A 15,239-nucleotide genomic window follows, 5' to 3' on the forward strand; every position below is an offset into this window, starting at 1 on the left:
TACGGTAATTCGTGTTGCCAAGGACATTGTCCGACGTTTTTATAGTTCATATTACTGAGGGGAGGTAATGAAACAGTGCTAGGAAAGCTCCACGTGATTTTAAGGTTAACCTAAAGTTGTCTAAGATAAAACCACTTCACGCCGAATGGCTTGTAAAAGTTAACACTGAAATACAGGACCGGGGTAGTTTGATAAAAAAAGGTTTCCACAAAGCTAGAAATCACTGATGCTTGTTTAAGCATGGACTATTTCATGCACGAAAACCCATTTAATGAAGATGATATGTGATATTAGACACTGATCATGTACACATATTAACATTTTTACTGATTAATGACTGCTATTCTTACTTACTGTATAAAAATGGATTAAAAAATCATTTGCTGAAATTAAAAAAACGTCTAAAATTGAAAAAAATTCGGATTTTTGATGGTTTTGAATGCCTTCGAGCGTTCATATTAATGTCCGTTCACAATTATGTCCGTTCATGTAATGTCCGTCCAAATAAGGTCCGATAAGGTAGTAATTTCGATGGCCAAAATATTGATCAATTTTGATTTTTGTGCTACACTGTCGAATTACAAAACGCCATTTCATTTAATCCGAAAAGAAACCCCTCGAAAATGGATAGATACAAATTGTAACATTCCCCAGCTTTAACCACTACCAGACAGGGGTACTGGTACTACCAGTACCCTTGTACAACCAGTACTCTCGCCCTATTTTATAATTAGCACTGTTTAATTGGTTCACGACTCGGTCAGCTGATAGAACTAATACATGAATATATGATAAATGACATCATTTCGTGCTACCCATCGATAGAGAATTATATTCATTTGCTTTACTGAACGAGCTGTAAATTAAGTTGAGATCTGTGCTAGCTCACTGTAGCTGGTGTCAATAAAATGTGACAAATCAAAATCTTAGCCTAATCAATCCTCACAACCGTATTTAAATAGATCCTTTTATTAGTTCATATTGTAATAACTATCAGTTTAATGAACAAAAGACGCCAAAAATGCCGGATAGCTTTCAATAAATTTTTAATTTCAATCAATAAATAGGCTGATCCGAATAGTGCCGTGCATTACGATTTAGAATCGTTACTATGCTTTAATAGTTGACGTGTCACATCCCGCCGTAGCTTATTAATAAGGCGGCGGGCCGCCGCCTTATTAATAAGCTACTGCTTTTTAATTGACCTTGCATTGCACTTTTATTAGCATTAAATTTAAAGTTATTTGAGCGAGATTTAGCCTAGTTACCACTACCAGTTCCCTAGTTACCAGTTCCCTTCCTACTACTTCCTCAAGCTGGTACTGGTAAATGAAGTGTTTTTCATATTCTGAATCACTTTTTAAGTATTTGTTGCAGTTATAAGCGAAGAACTAACGATTTCTAATTGCATTGCTTGCATACTATCATATACTGAATTTTCTGAAAAATGTTTTCAGTGCAAATTTATTTTCAATTGCTGATTTATATTTATAAAACACCTTTTGAACGAAACTCAAAGTTTGTATGCTGAACAATTTGGGGTGTATAACTATAAGTGTGGGTATTCTCAACTCTCGATTTTTATCTCAGGGGGTCGTTCACATATTACGTAATCACTTTTTGGACAATTTTTACACCCTCCCTCAGTAATCAGTTTTACACATAACTATAGTGTCAAAATTACACTAGCGTAATGATTTGGAAACCCCCTCTCCCTCGGCTGATTACGTAATATGTGAACGACCCTTCAGGACGTTCGCGTTTGACCCCCCTCCTTCCTGACACTGACAGTTCATCACTCTTTGATATAATATTATTATTATTTTCAGTCCAACATGACCTCTTTCATGATAAGAGACATTCTCAATCTGACCTCCTCCGATAGCGAACAAAGCGACTTATCCACTCATCAACCAGAACGCAAACATAGAAACTCCCCCGATCGGAAACGAAAACACAGTGTGTCCACCATATGTGCTCGTGAGGTCACGCATCTCTCACGTGACGTCACACACCTGTCGCGTGATGTTACGCGAAGTCCGGAGGAAGTCTGTTCAGACATCGATAAAAGGAATTCTTCTGAATCTGGTAGTCCTGGAATGATACAAACCTCTTGGAGCAGAAACAAGATGAAAGTTAGAACAGTCTTTACTGACATTCAGAGGCAAGTTTTATTCATACTTAAAATACTAATCCATCATTAATATTGAATAATGAATATTACTCCTAAAATTGCGGGTCGAAGAAGATGGCAGTAGCATGGAAGGGTAAAGGGTTAACAGAAATAAAGCAAGTGAGGACTAATGAGCCAAAACTAATTTCTATTTCACCATACCTATAATTCGAATAAAAAATTGACAATCAAAGTCTTATAATCACAAAGATCGTATAATCTTATAACGCTCAGGTTTGTTTTAGAGCAGACGTTTAAGGATTATAAATTCCTTGCTTACTCAGAAAGAGAAGAACTGGCTAACGGGCTTGGTCTCTCCGAAAATCAGGTTTAATAAATAAAACTAAAAAACTAAATCACAGCACATAAGGTCCTAATTTCTGCCAAACTTTATCATTATATTAGTGATTCCTCTCGTCTAGAGAAATTACCAATGAAACCTCCCAGATAAAAACGTGGTTCCAGAATAGGCGGAGTAAGTGGAAGAAGAAGAGACCGTACGAAAGCAGAAGGGTGCTAGCGTTCCTCAGAGCAGGTGTTCCTCAACACCTTATACCCTCACCTACCGGCTCAGATTCCGACTGCAAGTGCTCCATCACTAGCACATTCGGTAGGGACCGTTTTTATAGGTTTATTTTTGCTTTCGTCAATGGTACAATTTTATGAGCAACATGATCAAGCTTTTGTAAATTCCCTTCAGCCCTATTTTGTTCAAATTTCAGTAAACCATGACCTTCATCCCGGTTTTTAGGCACGGATCTGCATGTCAGATGTGAGACCTCCTGTGATCATTCAGTGAAACTTCCCCACAGTCTTCTAACCCCGACTGCACGACCAGTTTTGTGGCAGGTGCTACCTTCCAGTGCTCCCTCGGAGCACCCACGTGACTTCTCATCCTACTCATGTGATCAAGTGCTCTTACAACCTGGTAATGTCTCAAAATGAACCCCCCTGTTTGACGGGTGATACAACAACCTCAGCAAAATCTTTAATGATAATAAGAGTCCACGTTATTACGTGCCAATTCTCAGTGCGTACCTTTTCAGAACAGAATTTCTCAGACATTTTATGGGATAGATAAAGCGAAAGTAAAAATCAGACTCTCGAGAAAAGTTTTGGTTATTTTGTTAATAAATTACAAGTTCATTTTAAAAACATCTAAAAAACATTTATCGTATCAATTATAATATCATATGTTCCTAGAACCCCGTATAATACAAGTTGGACTGTTTACTTTGTATTAGCTACTGGGTGAGTGCAATCATTTATTTCGACACTACTTAGTCAAACAAAAACTTGAGGTGACGTCATGACAACACCACGTGACGTCATCAAATCACCACGTGACGTCATCACATCACCACGTGACGTCATGACGTCACGTGACGTCATCACAACACCACGTGACGTCATCACATAACCACGTGACGTCATCAGATAACCACGTGACGTCATCACATCACCACGTGACGTCATTACAACACCACGTGATACAGCTCTACTCCACGATGTCGTTGTTATGACCGTTACACTTGTTATCTTGATCAGCCTCTTCTGGACTATAATCTGATTCCGGCTCAATACTCGACCAGTCACTGTATCCATCGTCACTTGTGGAGCTTTGATCCTCATATGCGTCTATCCACCTGCAAATTCTGTCTGGTAATTTGGCGACGAAATATGTGTAACAATACATTTTAAAGTCAGGGCTGTTAGCTGTACCATAAAAATACGAAGACTATACTGTTACCACTGGTAATACCAGTATAATTTAAACTTACTGAGCCGGTAGTATTAATTCTGAAATTTACCTCTGAATTTCAGCACGCTTATCCGGATCTGTCTGCAAATCAAGCTGGGCCACCAAGAACTTAACATCCACCATAATCAGGCTCTGAGAATGAAAATTCGTTTATATTAAGCTCAGCAATCGAAGTAATAAATGTATAGCTTTTTTTAAAAATCTCCAGAAAGCGATTATAGATTTTATCTAAGAATATTGCTTAGAATCCTTGCCAGATACTGACAGTTCCAATTGTATCCATAGAGGTAGATTTTATCGAAAGTATGTTGTCAGACTAGGTTAGAATATTCTAAACTAACGTTCAGGGCTTCATCATCCCTCCGTCCATGACCTCTTGTCTTGAGCGGTTTCTTGTACTTCTTCCCGAATGCCAGTCTGTTCATCAGCTCGAACACTTTCCTGTGACTGGTCTTGGTTCGAGAGGATATGCTCATTATGGTGGCAGACAGGATGGACATGCCAAGGTAGAGAGCTAGCGCCCACAGTGCTAGAATCATCTGAAATTAAATTATAATGTTAGTGGCCATTTAAATCTTTACTTTTATCGATTATGGGGTTTCCTAGAAGTTTTTATAAGATTTGAGGTCACATTTGCTACTCCATGTACAAAAAAACAATGATTTCCCGTGTCCCAATTTAGCATATCTAGCAATGAAGTATGGTAAATCGCAGTACTGTTAAAGATTGAATGAGGCAACCTCATCCATTTCACCCAAATTTTAGGAACAGTGTCCGTGTCAAACTGTGCCGTGAATGTGGGTTTTTTCAGTTCGCCTTTTTATTCTTAGTTTCCATTGCGAGAACAGATCTTTATTCGTTTCGTGACTAGGCATCTTGTAAAATCTCACTTAATTGCGACCAGGCCATTTTGAACTGATATCTTCCTTTTTATGGCTGTTACTGCAGTCTCCTTCGCCACAGTGAACCATTACTTTCAAGAGATGGCATTAGATCGAGAAGACAAAAAATAAACATATTGAGATGTGGTATAATATGAAATATCATCAATGAATATTAGAATTACAGTGATAGTTGATACTAGCAAGCTGGATTCAACTTTTTAAAATTTCAAGCAGAATTTGAAGGTTAGAAGTGCCTGAGAATAGCTGTCAATTTATTCAGCTGCAAATCTAAATCTTAAGCTTAAGTAACACGTAAGCAGTTTCCCGGTATATAGTAGCAGAATGGGAATATTTAATATATATTTTAATATATCTAACATATATTTTATATTTCGTGTTCCAACCTAATTATAGTTAGCAGGCTATATGTGTAGTAAAATTCCGTTGTGGACCATTACACACTGTAAGGAAGATAAATGAACTCATAATACAACAATCAAAGTTTCCCGCATTCAAAAGGTGCAGGTGTTACTCATTTAATAATCAATTAATAATCAATTAATAATCAATTAATAATTAGTCAATTAATAATCAATTAATAATTAGTCAATTAATAGTCAATTAAATACTCACAACTCGGTTATAGTCACTTTGTTCCTCGAACCTGATGACAAAGTCCCCAAACCCGATAGTACTAATGGTAACGTAGATAAAGTAGATAGCCTGTATGTAGGTTACATCCCCCATGATGAGGCGCACTGACCTGAAAAATATAATACTATAATGGGTACTGGTAGTGTTGGTTTCAATAATCTGATCTCGACTGTAATAAACTGATAAAGTTCTGAACATTTTAAATACTCTTCCTAGCATCACCTGTGACTAATGACCACAAGTTGCCAACAGCAGCTCCGAAATGGATTAATATGACAGATTCAGGATGTCATCGGACGGACCAAAGGTTATAACGATTGAAACTTGATTAAGTTACATACGGATTTTAATGGCAATAACCACCACATTTACATCACTTACAATGTAATTGATGTAATTGATGTAAATAACATACCCAGCACTGAAAATAACGAAGAACAAAAGCAGGGAGAGGGTTACAATGAATGTAGCACTATCTTTCTTCCCTTGACCCTTGTTGATGTACTTCCCCGCTGAGAAGTTTAAGAACCTGGAACACAACTAGTGAGATGAATTTCATATTTCAAATTTCAAAGTCTTATCTGAGAGTCTGAGTTCAACTCAACTAATCAACTTTTTAAGTTGACCGGAAAATCGGATTAGAATAAAAGTGGATAAGTAAGTGGATAACTTTAAGCGAGCAGTTCAACAGTGGTAATTATCTAATTACAACAGTGGTAATTATCTAATAATTATAATTACAAACCTTGATATGACGCAATTGAGGTGTTTACCAATACAACCTAGCGTGACCATGTGCAGTGGTATTCCCCCTAAACTGAAGAATATACAGAACAACTGTCCCCCTCCTGTCATAGGACTGTGATGCCCGTAACCTGCAGGATAATAAATTGGTTATTTACCACTTTGTAATAACGATACTCAAGTACAATTACGTTAAAGTAACTTAATGACACGGTTAAAATGCTAGACTCGCCTGACAGTGATCATGGAGGGGGATGTTTAAAACATATTATAAGTGATTAAGGAGCTTCCTTAGCAAAATACATGTGTAAATCGTCTTCAGCTTAACCTGACTGTTAGTTAGTATTGACACTTGTATAGTAATATAAGTTAACTTACGTGTTAACTTTGAATAAAACTTCTACTTTTAGTATACAATGTTTCCGGACTAATGAGCAATAATGACATATAAGTTTGAAGTTTCTAAGTTTCTATATAAGTTTCTAAGTTCTTAAGTTCTTAAATTTCTAAGTTACTAAGTTTCTAAGTTTCTAAGTTTCTATATAAGTTTCTATATAAGTTTCTAAGTTTCAAAGTTTATCAAGAAAGGAGAACTAACCAATAGTTGTGGTAGAAGTAATGCTGAAGTACAAGGTAGAGATAAAATCCCAGGAATGTCTTGCTGTTGCAGGTAGCTCATCATCGTGAAAACTAAAACCTTTACTGAAAGCAATTTTAAGTACGTTTTCCTGCTCTGCTGTCAGGGACATTTCTTTTCTCACCTCCTTCAACTGATCTGAAGAATAAAATGCAAATGATGCATAATTGTCACGGGCAAAATATAATTGTCGCGACTCAGGCAAAAGAAGCGCTGTTAAAAGTACAAAAACATATCAAGATGAGAACCTGAACCAGCTGTGAAGCAGTGTGCACCCTGTGCAAATATCCAAACTTTACAAACTACACTTTTAACAACAGACTCAGAAAAGGATGGAACTGCAGAAAAGCTACATAAATTAAGCACTGTCCGTAATTCATGTATAAATGTGGATGAAAAGTCGTCTTACCAAGAGCGATCCTATATCCCTTCTGAGTGGAGTCCCTCTCCAGAAACATGAACATACCACTTCCCAACATCAGGTAAATGAACTGAGCCACGATAAGACACACCATTTGACATACTGACTTCTTCACCTGTCTCTCCTTCTCCATCGGCAACATGATGGCGTGTGATCCCTCCTGGGAGCCTTCAGATGTGAAGATGGGGGTTTTACTTGAAGTGGATGAAAAGGTTGGAGGCTGCATTTTTAAACGAGTAGTGAAAAAGTGAAACAACGAGAACGGTAAGGAATAAAAATGAGTGGAATCAATAATGATCCAGGAAATGCTGGATCATGTATAAGGAAACTAAGGACAGGAAATTAGATAAAGCCAAAAGTGACGGAATTGTTGTGGTCCGATAAAGTCATTACCCTAGTCCCGAGTACGTAACTGATATGATCCCTTCTAAGTTCATGTTAAAAAGAAGGGATATGTATGCGAGTTGCGTAATTGCCTCTGACGACATTTTTCTATTTTTAATGGCAGTTGAAAACTAGTGTCTAGTGACTTCATTCAGTGGTAAAATGGTGCACTACATAATGCATATAGCCGTTGTTTTCATAACTGCGAGGAGTATAACATAATGCACTACAACTGAGATTGTAATGGTATACTAATCGCTGTAGACCAAGTACCAACAATAAACCAGTCTGTATATATTGTGTTTACGTGAGATAATACTGAACTAAACACTTCGAAGAAACAGTAAACACACGGTTCTGAAGAAACAGTAAACACACGGTTCGCGGGTTCATTCCTTCAAAGAAAGGCTGCCAAAAGATAAATTCTTACTGATCCTAATTAACAAGTTAACAAAGCAAACTACAACAAGGGCAATATGTGACAACGTACAGCTTTACTGAGCTTTGTATTAGTTAATGTGTCGCCAGAAATATTTGAAGTGACTTTCAGCAATCAGCTTCCCAATAAAGGAATGTAAATTTTGTGTACTCCGCTGCTGAACAACTATTAAAAGTCAATGAAATCATAAGATTCTAAATTTATCCACGGTGCTTGCGTTAAATTTAATTATATTTTCACAGTAAGGGATATTATTAAAGTCATGATCACCAGCTACTCAACTATTATACTATACTTGACTGCTGCATGATCATAAGTATTGTTTAAGATACGAACAGCCAGGGGGCAGGGACATCAAACGCGTAGTAACAATTGACAATTCAAAGCCATGGACATGCTTGAGTAAATAGGAGAGAATCGGAACTAAAATCAAACTTTGTAAAAGAAGAACGTACATGACAGTAACAAACATGTAAATGACAGTTCACTGTAATACTATCCACGTAGTTACTTAATTTATACCAGCTGAACGGAAGGAATCACCACACATATCACAGACAAATGTAACATCCGAACACCCTGCTACGGTTAAATGTAAAATGATCACGTTTGGTAACTTGGTGATTGAGGTAATATGATATGGTCCGTTATAGTGGAATTAACGTTGTGTCACTTCACGAGTACAGCGTTTGTTGCCACCACCTTTAGCGCTGTGGTGACGTCACGCTGCTAGTTGTGACGCTATACCACGTTATGCCCTTATAAGGAATGCCACGTGGCTTTTTATCTTCCTACTGAAATTACAATTTAATCAATCTTATTACCACTTCTTATGAAGTTTGAAGTAGGTGTTAGCCAGTGAGTAGCATGAAAACTAGTGGAAATCAGTAAATTCCGGCTTCTTCTGTGCAGCTATAGTGGCTGTAGGGCTTCCTTCCAGAATCTGATATGACACTGCACTTCAAAGATCACCTTTATTCACTTAAAGTGTACATCTATACAATATACATTTCATACATTATACACTATACAATATACATGGATGACCGAATGAAGAAAAGTTAGTAAAAGCCAGAGATACCTGTTTTCTCGGATCAAATTCAATTTGAGGCTCGTCATCCTTAGTCATTGGTCAAGACACTTATCTGTAATTGTAATTGTATGACCTAATCTTTTGTTCCTATTTACAGTGACATCATTATGATATTGAAACTATAATTTACTAGAAATTCTAGAAAATACGCAACAAAAACAGAAGCCAATTTATTAAGGAGCTATTGCTAAGTAAACAATTATTAAACATACTTTATCGGACTTTATTTGAACGGACATTAATTGGGCGCTGGAGGCTCTTACCTAGCGTTTATTTTAATGTCCGTTCAACTTCAAATAAATTCCGATAAGGCATTTAAAATTAAATGCTGATTATGAATGCCTTCGAGCGTTCATTTCAATGTTCAAAATTATGTCCGTTCACGCAATGTCCGGTAAACTACCGTTCAATAAGTAGTCTAGGGAGTAGCTAAGGATACATTGGATCTATGCGATCTCCTCGGTCGAATTAGCCGAATGATAGGAAACTTGATTGAGGGTTAAATGAGGAGTGGTACCTGTTAAAAGTTCAAGAAACTTCCTGGGACACCCCTTCAGTACATACTGTAAACATAGTACTATTATTATTATTAACAGAAAGCAGCTCGATAACTTATTTCCTATTCAATAAATTTTATAACGATAAGATGCTATAGCTAGCACGTAAAAAGCAATCGCTGGCCCATATGAATTATTATAAAACTGTTAACATTGTTCTTTCATCAAAAACAAAGAAAAGCCGGAATCATGTCCCACAATCGTGTTCCTATTGACATATCAAGTCGAAATCTTACTTTACATTTTAACGGTTGTGTTCCCCTTTTGAGGCGTTTCTTCCTCTTCCACTCCATTATTCCCCGTCCTCCCAATCTTCAATGACATCACGAGCAACACACCGGCAGAAACAGTGCTGACAATAGCCACTACCATAAACAAGTAGTAGAGCTTTTCCTTTCTTATCTTTGCGTATCCACCCTGACAAGCCTCTCTTGGACTGATCTGTTTACAGAGCCTTGGTTTAGCATCCTCCGAACATGTCACTGTCTGCACTGTTGTATAGTTGAGACTTCTCACTCCGTAACCCTGGTCACACTGTATCTCCACCTTCTTTCCTGGTAGGAATAAAGGGACGTTATCTTTGTTTTCGACTCTTCCGTGAGGTACGGAGAACTGGTGTAAGGGGCAGGACTGAGCTCCAGTTTGTTCAGGCTCCTCAAAGGTCACCCCAAGAAGTGATTCTGCGTCACTTATGTCATTGCTAGTGAAGAGGGTATAAGGGTGGTACGAGACCGAGTATATTGTGTGTCTTTCATAGCCTATTATTACCTCGGCCTTCTCGTCATAATGAACATCCAAACAAAAGTCTGGTCCTTCTACTGGTTTTATCTGATAATATTCTAAAGCTTAATTTTGGATCTCAACGGTTTTCAGGGCCCATCTGCCGGCTTCTGCGCAACTTTTCCAAGTCAAATGGTAAACTTCCTCATCGACGTTCTGTAACGGTGTTTTGCGTTTAGTCAAACAAGCGAACCCTGCTATGTCTTGCCGGATCAGAAATCCTGCTCCGGATTGACTTAGTGATACTACCTCTGAAATGCTCAACCCTGGAGAACTTCGCTGGACGTTCTCGACGCAGTGCTTATAAAGTGTAAAGTACAGGAGCCTTTCGTACTTCTGCTGTTTCGAAAGGAAATCTTTCGTGAATAAAGAACAGGTGCCGTTTGTGATATCGAACGAAAGAGCAAAGCATTTGAAGATGTGTTTGCAGTACAGCCAGCATTGGTGCGCCCCAGCCGTAGTGAAGGTGGCCTAGTGACTATCATTAGGAATTATTTTCCAGCCGGTTTTCAAACATGCTACAAAATTGTCATCTTTATCCAATGCACTGCACCTGCAAGGCTGAACTGCGATCATCAACACAAGAAGCGTTGTTGCGACTCCAGAGGACATTGCTGCAAACTAATATTGTTTTTAGCTACCACATGGGGGGGGGGGGGGGGGGGGGGGGGGGTGCCAAAATGGCAAGTTGGTCGTTAAGCTCCGGACAGTCTATGCACGGTCCCTGCACGGTCCATGCAACAATGAACACTTGATGCACGGTCCCTGCACGGTCAGTCCCTGCAAACTCCCTGCACGGTCTATGCACGGTCCCTGCACGGTCCCTGTACAGTAACATATGAACACCGGCTACTAGCCGGCACTCGAAAAGCGGTCACTAGCCGGCTACTAGCCGGCTAGTGACCACTTTTTAAGTGCCGGCTAGTAGCCGGCTAGTAGCCGGTTTGGGACCTCGAGAAAGTAGGTCTGCTTTAGAGCCAAGCTAATAGCCGGCTAGTGATCGGTTAGTAGCCGGCTGGTGACCGGTTAGAAGCCACTAGTGACCACTTTTCAAGTGCCGGCTAGTAGCCGGCTAGTTGCCGGTTTGGAAACCCGAGAAAGTAGGTCTGCTTTAGAGCTCAGCTAATTGCCGCGTAGTGACCGCCTAGTAGCCGGTTAGTAGCCATTTTGTGGTCACTAGCCGGTTAGTAGCCGGCTAGTGACCACTTTTTAAGTGCCGGTTAGTAGCCGGTTTGGTAATGGTAATGTGAAGTTGAGGAGCTGTTATTACAAAAGTTAACGGGTGATACTCGTAAAATATTTGTTCCATATCGTCGACGAGTCCAACTCGGCGCGCGTCCTGGTAGGTTGTAAACCTACAATACAAAAGTGACTACTAGCCGGTTAGTAGCCGGCTAGTAGTATAGGTGTTTAATATGTTACTGTGTTTATATGTTACTGTGCAGGGACCGTGCAGGGACCGTGCAGGGACCATGCATAGACCGTGCAGGGAGTGTGCATGGACTGGCCGGAGCTAAACGACCAACTTCTCGCCAAAATGCCAAATTCTCATTCTCAAAAATTGATTTTGAGCATTTTGGACCACATTGCACTGATATGAAGATCAAGAATGATTTGGTATATTACTATTTTTGAGTGGAGCAATTTTTGAGAAAATGAGGAATCCATGCTGAATTTCTCAAATTCAAAAATAATTTTTGAGACATTTTTGAGTATTCCCGGCGAAAATGGTTAAATTCTCAGATTCAAAAATTCTTCCTGATAATATGAACACCTTCGAATAATCTGCAATTTTCTACGATGTTCACAACTAAAGATATTTGACAAACAAGAAAGGTGGTAAAAAGTGGTAAAGTGGCAAAAAGTGGCCTTAAGACACGTGGAAAAGTTTGGAAAAGTTGGTCAGCCGTAAAGGGCACCTAATGGGACTAAAAAACGTCAAAAATCCTTAGAAAACTTCTTGTGTCGGCGCGGCAGATCGATTTTTTCAGACGGATTTGTCTGTACTAAGGTTCAGGATTCGAATCCCAGTGTAACCTAGTCTAGGGAGTAGCTAAGGATCATTTTTAGTTTTTCTTGATTTAAAAATGTGGTTTTAAAAAAAAGTTTTTTTAACGCGAAAGTTTTTTAACGCTTTTCTGTATCGGTTATCAGACTCAACACCAAGAAGGAGTAGTATAATGCTTGGTGTAATATATTTGGCGTATCTTTAACGGAAGCTCGAGATCTGATATTTCCGTATAATCATTATGTTAATTCGGTCCCCACTGAGAACCGAATCAATTATGATCGCTTGAAAATGGGAAACATACCTTACACCGTACCTACAGTACCACATTCCACAATAACCATATGTTTAAATGAGATTCACCATGTCTGACATTGTTGTGTAAATTTGTCTCACTGTTCCAATTACAGCATCATGGCCGCATCATATGAACAGTCACTCTAGAGGAGGCTTGTTGCATGTGTGTGGTAAAGTTTCTCTTACTCCCATAATCATGGCTCATTGTCTTCATCCACCCATTAGGTACCAATGGCAATACCATAGGAAGAGGAACAAATGGAAACTTCGATAGTTCGTTTACTCAACTTGTACTTGGGATGACTTCAAAAGTCAGCCAACGGTTGGGATGGCCGGTTGACTGCTCCTCTCCTCATCCGATTAATACACTTGGACCCCCAATTAGTTTACAAATCGTATTGTTTAAACATTTGCTTGTGTGTGTTGGACCCGTAACACGAATTGTATTTGCTGGCATATATATACTATAGTTAAAAGGCGCTTAACCCAGCACCAGGAAATTGTAAATAATACAATGAGCTGGAAGAGCTGATCTATAGTTTACACGCTCATTATGATTCTAATATATAATAAAAAGAAACACTTTGTTCTCTTTATGCCGTCCATGACCATGTAATTACGCCGCCTCGCCTGGTTGCAATGACTGGCATAAGATTTACTGGGCGGCGCTCAGCCTGTCATTCCGCCGAATCTCTATTCATCTTTATGAACATAATGGCCTGGGGTCCCCAGGTAAGCATACGATTTGTATTACAATTTAGTTATTTACACTCGACCTTTCATCTCGCGACGTTGTATTCACGAATTTGACCCTAATATTAGCGTAATGAATTAAAATTCGATTTGATTTCGATGGCTTATACAGTTATAGGGTGAAATAATATAGCATGAGTATTTCGGTGCTTTCAAGAGCCTTTTGTCAGTCACTGCCCGAGTGCTAGACCCATGATATCATCAATCACCTGTAGCCGGGACGGTGGAGGGGGTGCACGATCACTGTGCAGTGTGCACGTGAAGCTGTTACACAACAAACACTCTGTAATTCCAGTGGCATTGTCTCAGTGTGGTTGTGGCATTGTCTCAAACAATGTTTAAACGTCTTTACTCTAGTTTACTGTAGTTCACCTCTTATATGGTCGCCCATTCTGATGCCCATTTCCAAGCGTTTAGGCCTATGGACACAGACTGATGTTTAACACCACAACTATATGACCCTGTAACCGTTTTGAAGCACATTAATATACACGTCAACACGACCTGGTTTAATCTTGCTTTATATACTATTCCAATAAGAATCAAGAATTTGCTCCATTATCTACTAGAAACAGGGTTAGTAGTTTGAATAATGGATCTGGTCACATGTGAGTAACATTATAGCTCACTGTGTGTGAGCAATTACATAGCTTACTTCAAACATTAACACAATGTATAATCCTCTGGTCCGCCCTATGTAATGTAAGTGTCACCTGATCTAAGTGATGGACCCTTATCTCCATACTATATAGTGTCCTTGTCTGTATCCATGTTCACAAAATTACGTGAGATTCCCCCTTTGTTTTGTGGGGGATCTAGCTGAGCAAGTCAAATCTGTCCAAATGCTTTTATGGATGGGGATGGTTAAATCAAATTGTCGATTCCAGGATTTAAAGAACTGAACTAAAAGGTCCAGACCAATTCAATGGTAAACGTATTGGCTGATGTCCAATCACCAATTATTATGGTTTAACATTGAGTCAGGAAGCGGGCCCTTTATCTTTATCTTTATCAGTACTGTTCAAGGTTATGATCCTTAGTGGAGGGGAAATTCCTCAACTCACTTGCCATTGTTACACCATCCGTTTGGGGACTCTCAAATTAGCCTAATCAAATAGTTAATACTGAGTAGTTATGTTGTGTAGAGAGCCGTGGATCAGTCTTATTCGCGTACTGTGATGTTACATAACATAGTACTTTATACATCCTAGGTCTAGACTTAGTTAATTTTGAGTACCAAGTTTGATTGTTCGCGAGGAAACGTCTGGTTCGTAACCCTTTGCGTCCGATATTTTCTGTGGCGTTATTATGGCCATTTATTGAGGATCCAAGCTTCTTAATTTAAATAGATAACAACCCCTCGACCAAAATTGAAGAATTTTCTTCAATTCTTTAATAGATTTAAGTACAACCATCGACCAAAATCCGCTATAGTGCCACATTCCCAATTTTACTTCGTTGGCTCATGAGCTATGACTTGATTTTAGCTGTCAGGTGTAGTTCGATTTTCAAGCAAGTAAATTATTTTGAGAATTCGTCGTCTCACTTTGATCCGATAGATATGTGAACAGACCAGTTTGTGCAAAAACGTGCTTATCAAGGATAGGAATCTATTTGTTTGGAAAGCTATTGTCTACAGAACCCTCATACCTG

General features: G+C 38.8%; 1 protein-coding gene across 1 annotated transcript; it reads right to left on the reverse strand.

The window, feature by feature from the left end:
* Positions 1-3,274: 3,274 nt before the first annotated feature.
* Positions 3,275-8,753, reverse strand: LOC134822677 (potassium channel subfamily K member 15-like). Its single transcript, XM_063833868.1, has 8 exons — positions 7,264-8,753; positions 6,816-6,992; positions 6,219-6,348; positions 5,889-6,002; positions 5,453-5,582; positions 4,277-4,474; positions 3,985-4,067; positions 3,275-3,819 (listed from the first exon to the last, which is right to left on the reverse strand). Exons 1-8 carry the CDS (start codon positions 7,499-7,501, stop codon positions 3,672-3,674), a joined length of 1,218 nt encoding a protein of 405 aa, XP_063689938.1. The 5' UTR covers positions 7,502-8,753; the 3' UTR covers positions 3,275-3,671.
* Positions 8,754-15,239: the final 6,486 nt, after the last annotated feature.

The sequence above is a fragment of the Bolinopsis microptera genome, chromosome 11 (assembly GCF_026151205.1).
Source record: "Bolinopsis microptera isolate Bmic1 chromosome 11, MBARI_Bmic_1.0, whole genome shotgun sequence".
Taxonomy (NCBI): Eukaryota; Metazoa; Ctenophora; class Tentaculata; order Lobata; family Bolinopsidae; genus Bolinopsis; species Bolinopsis microptera.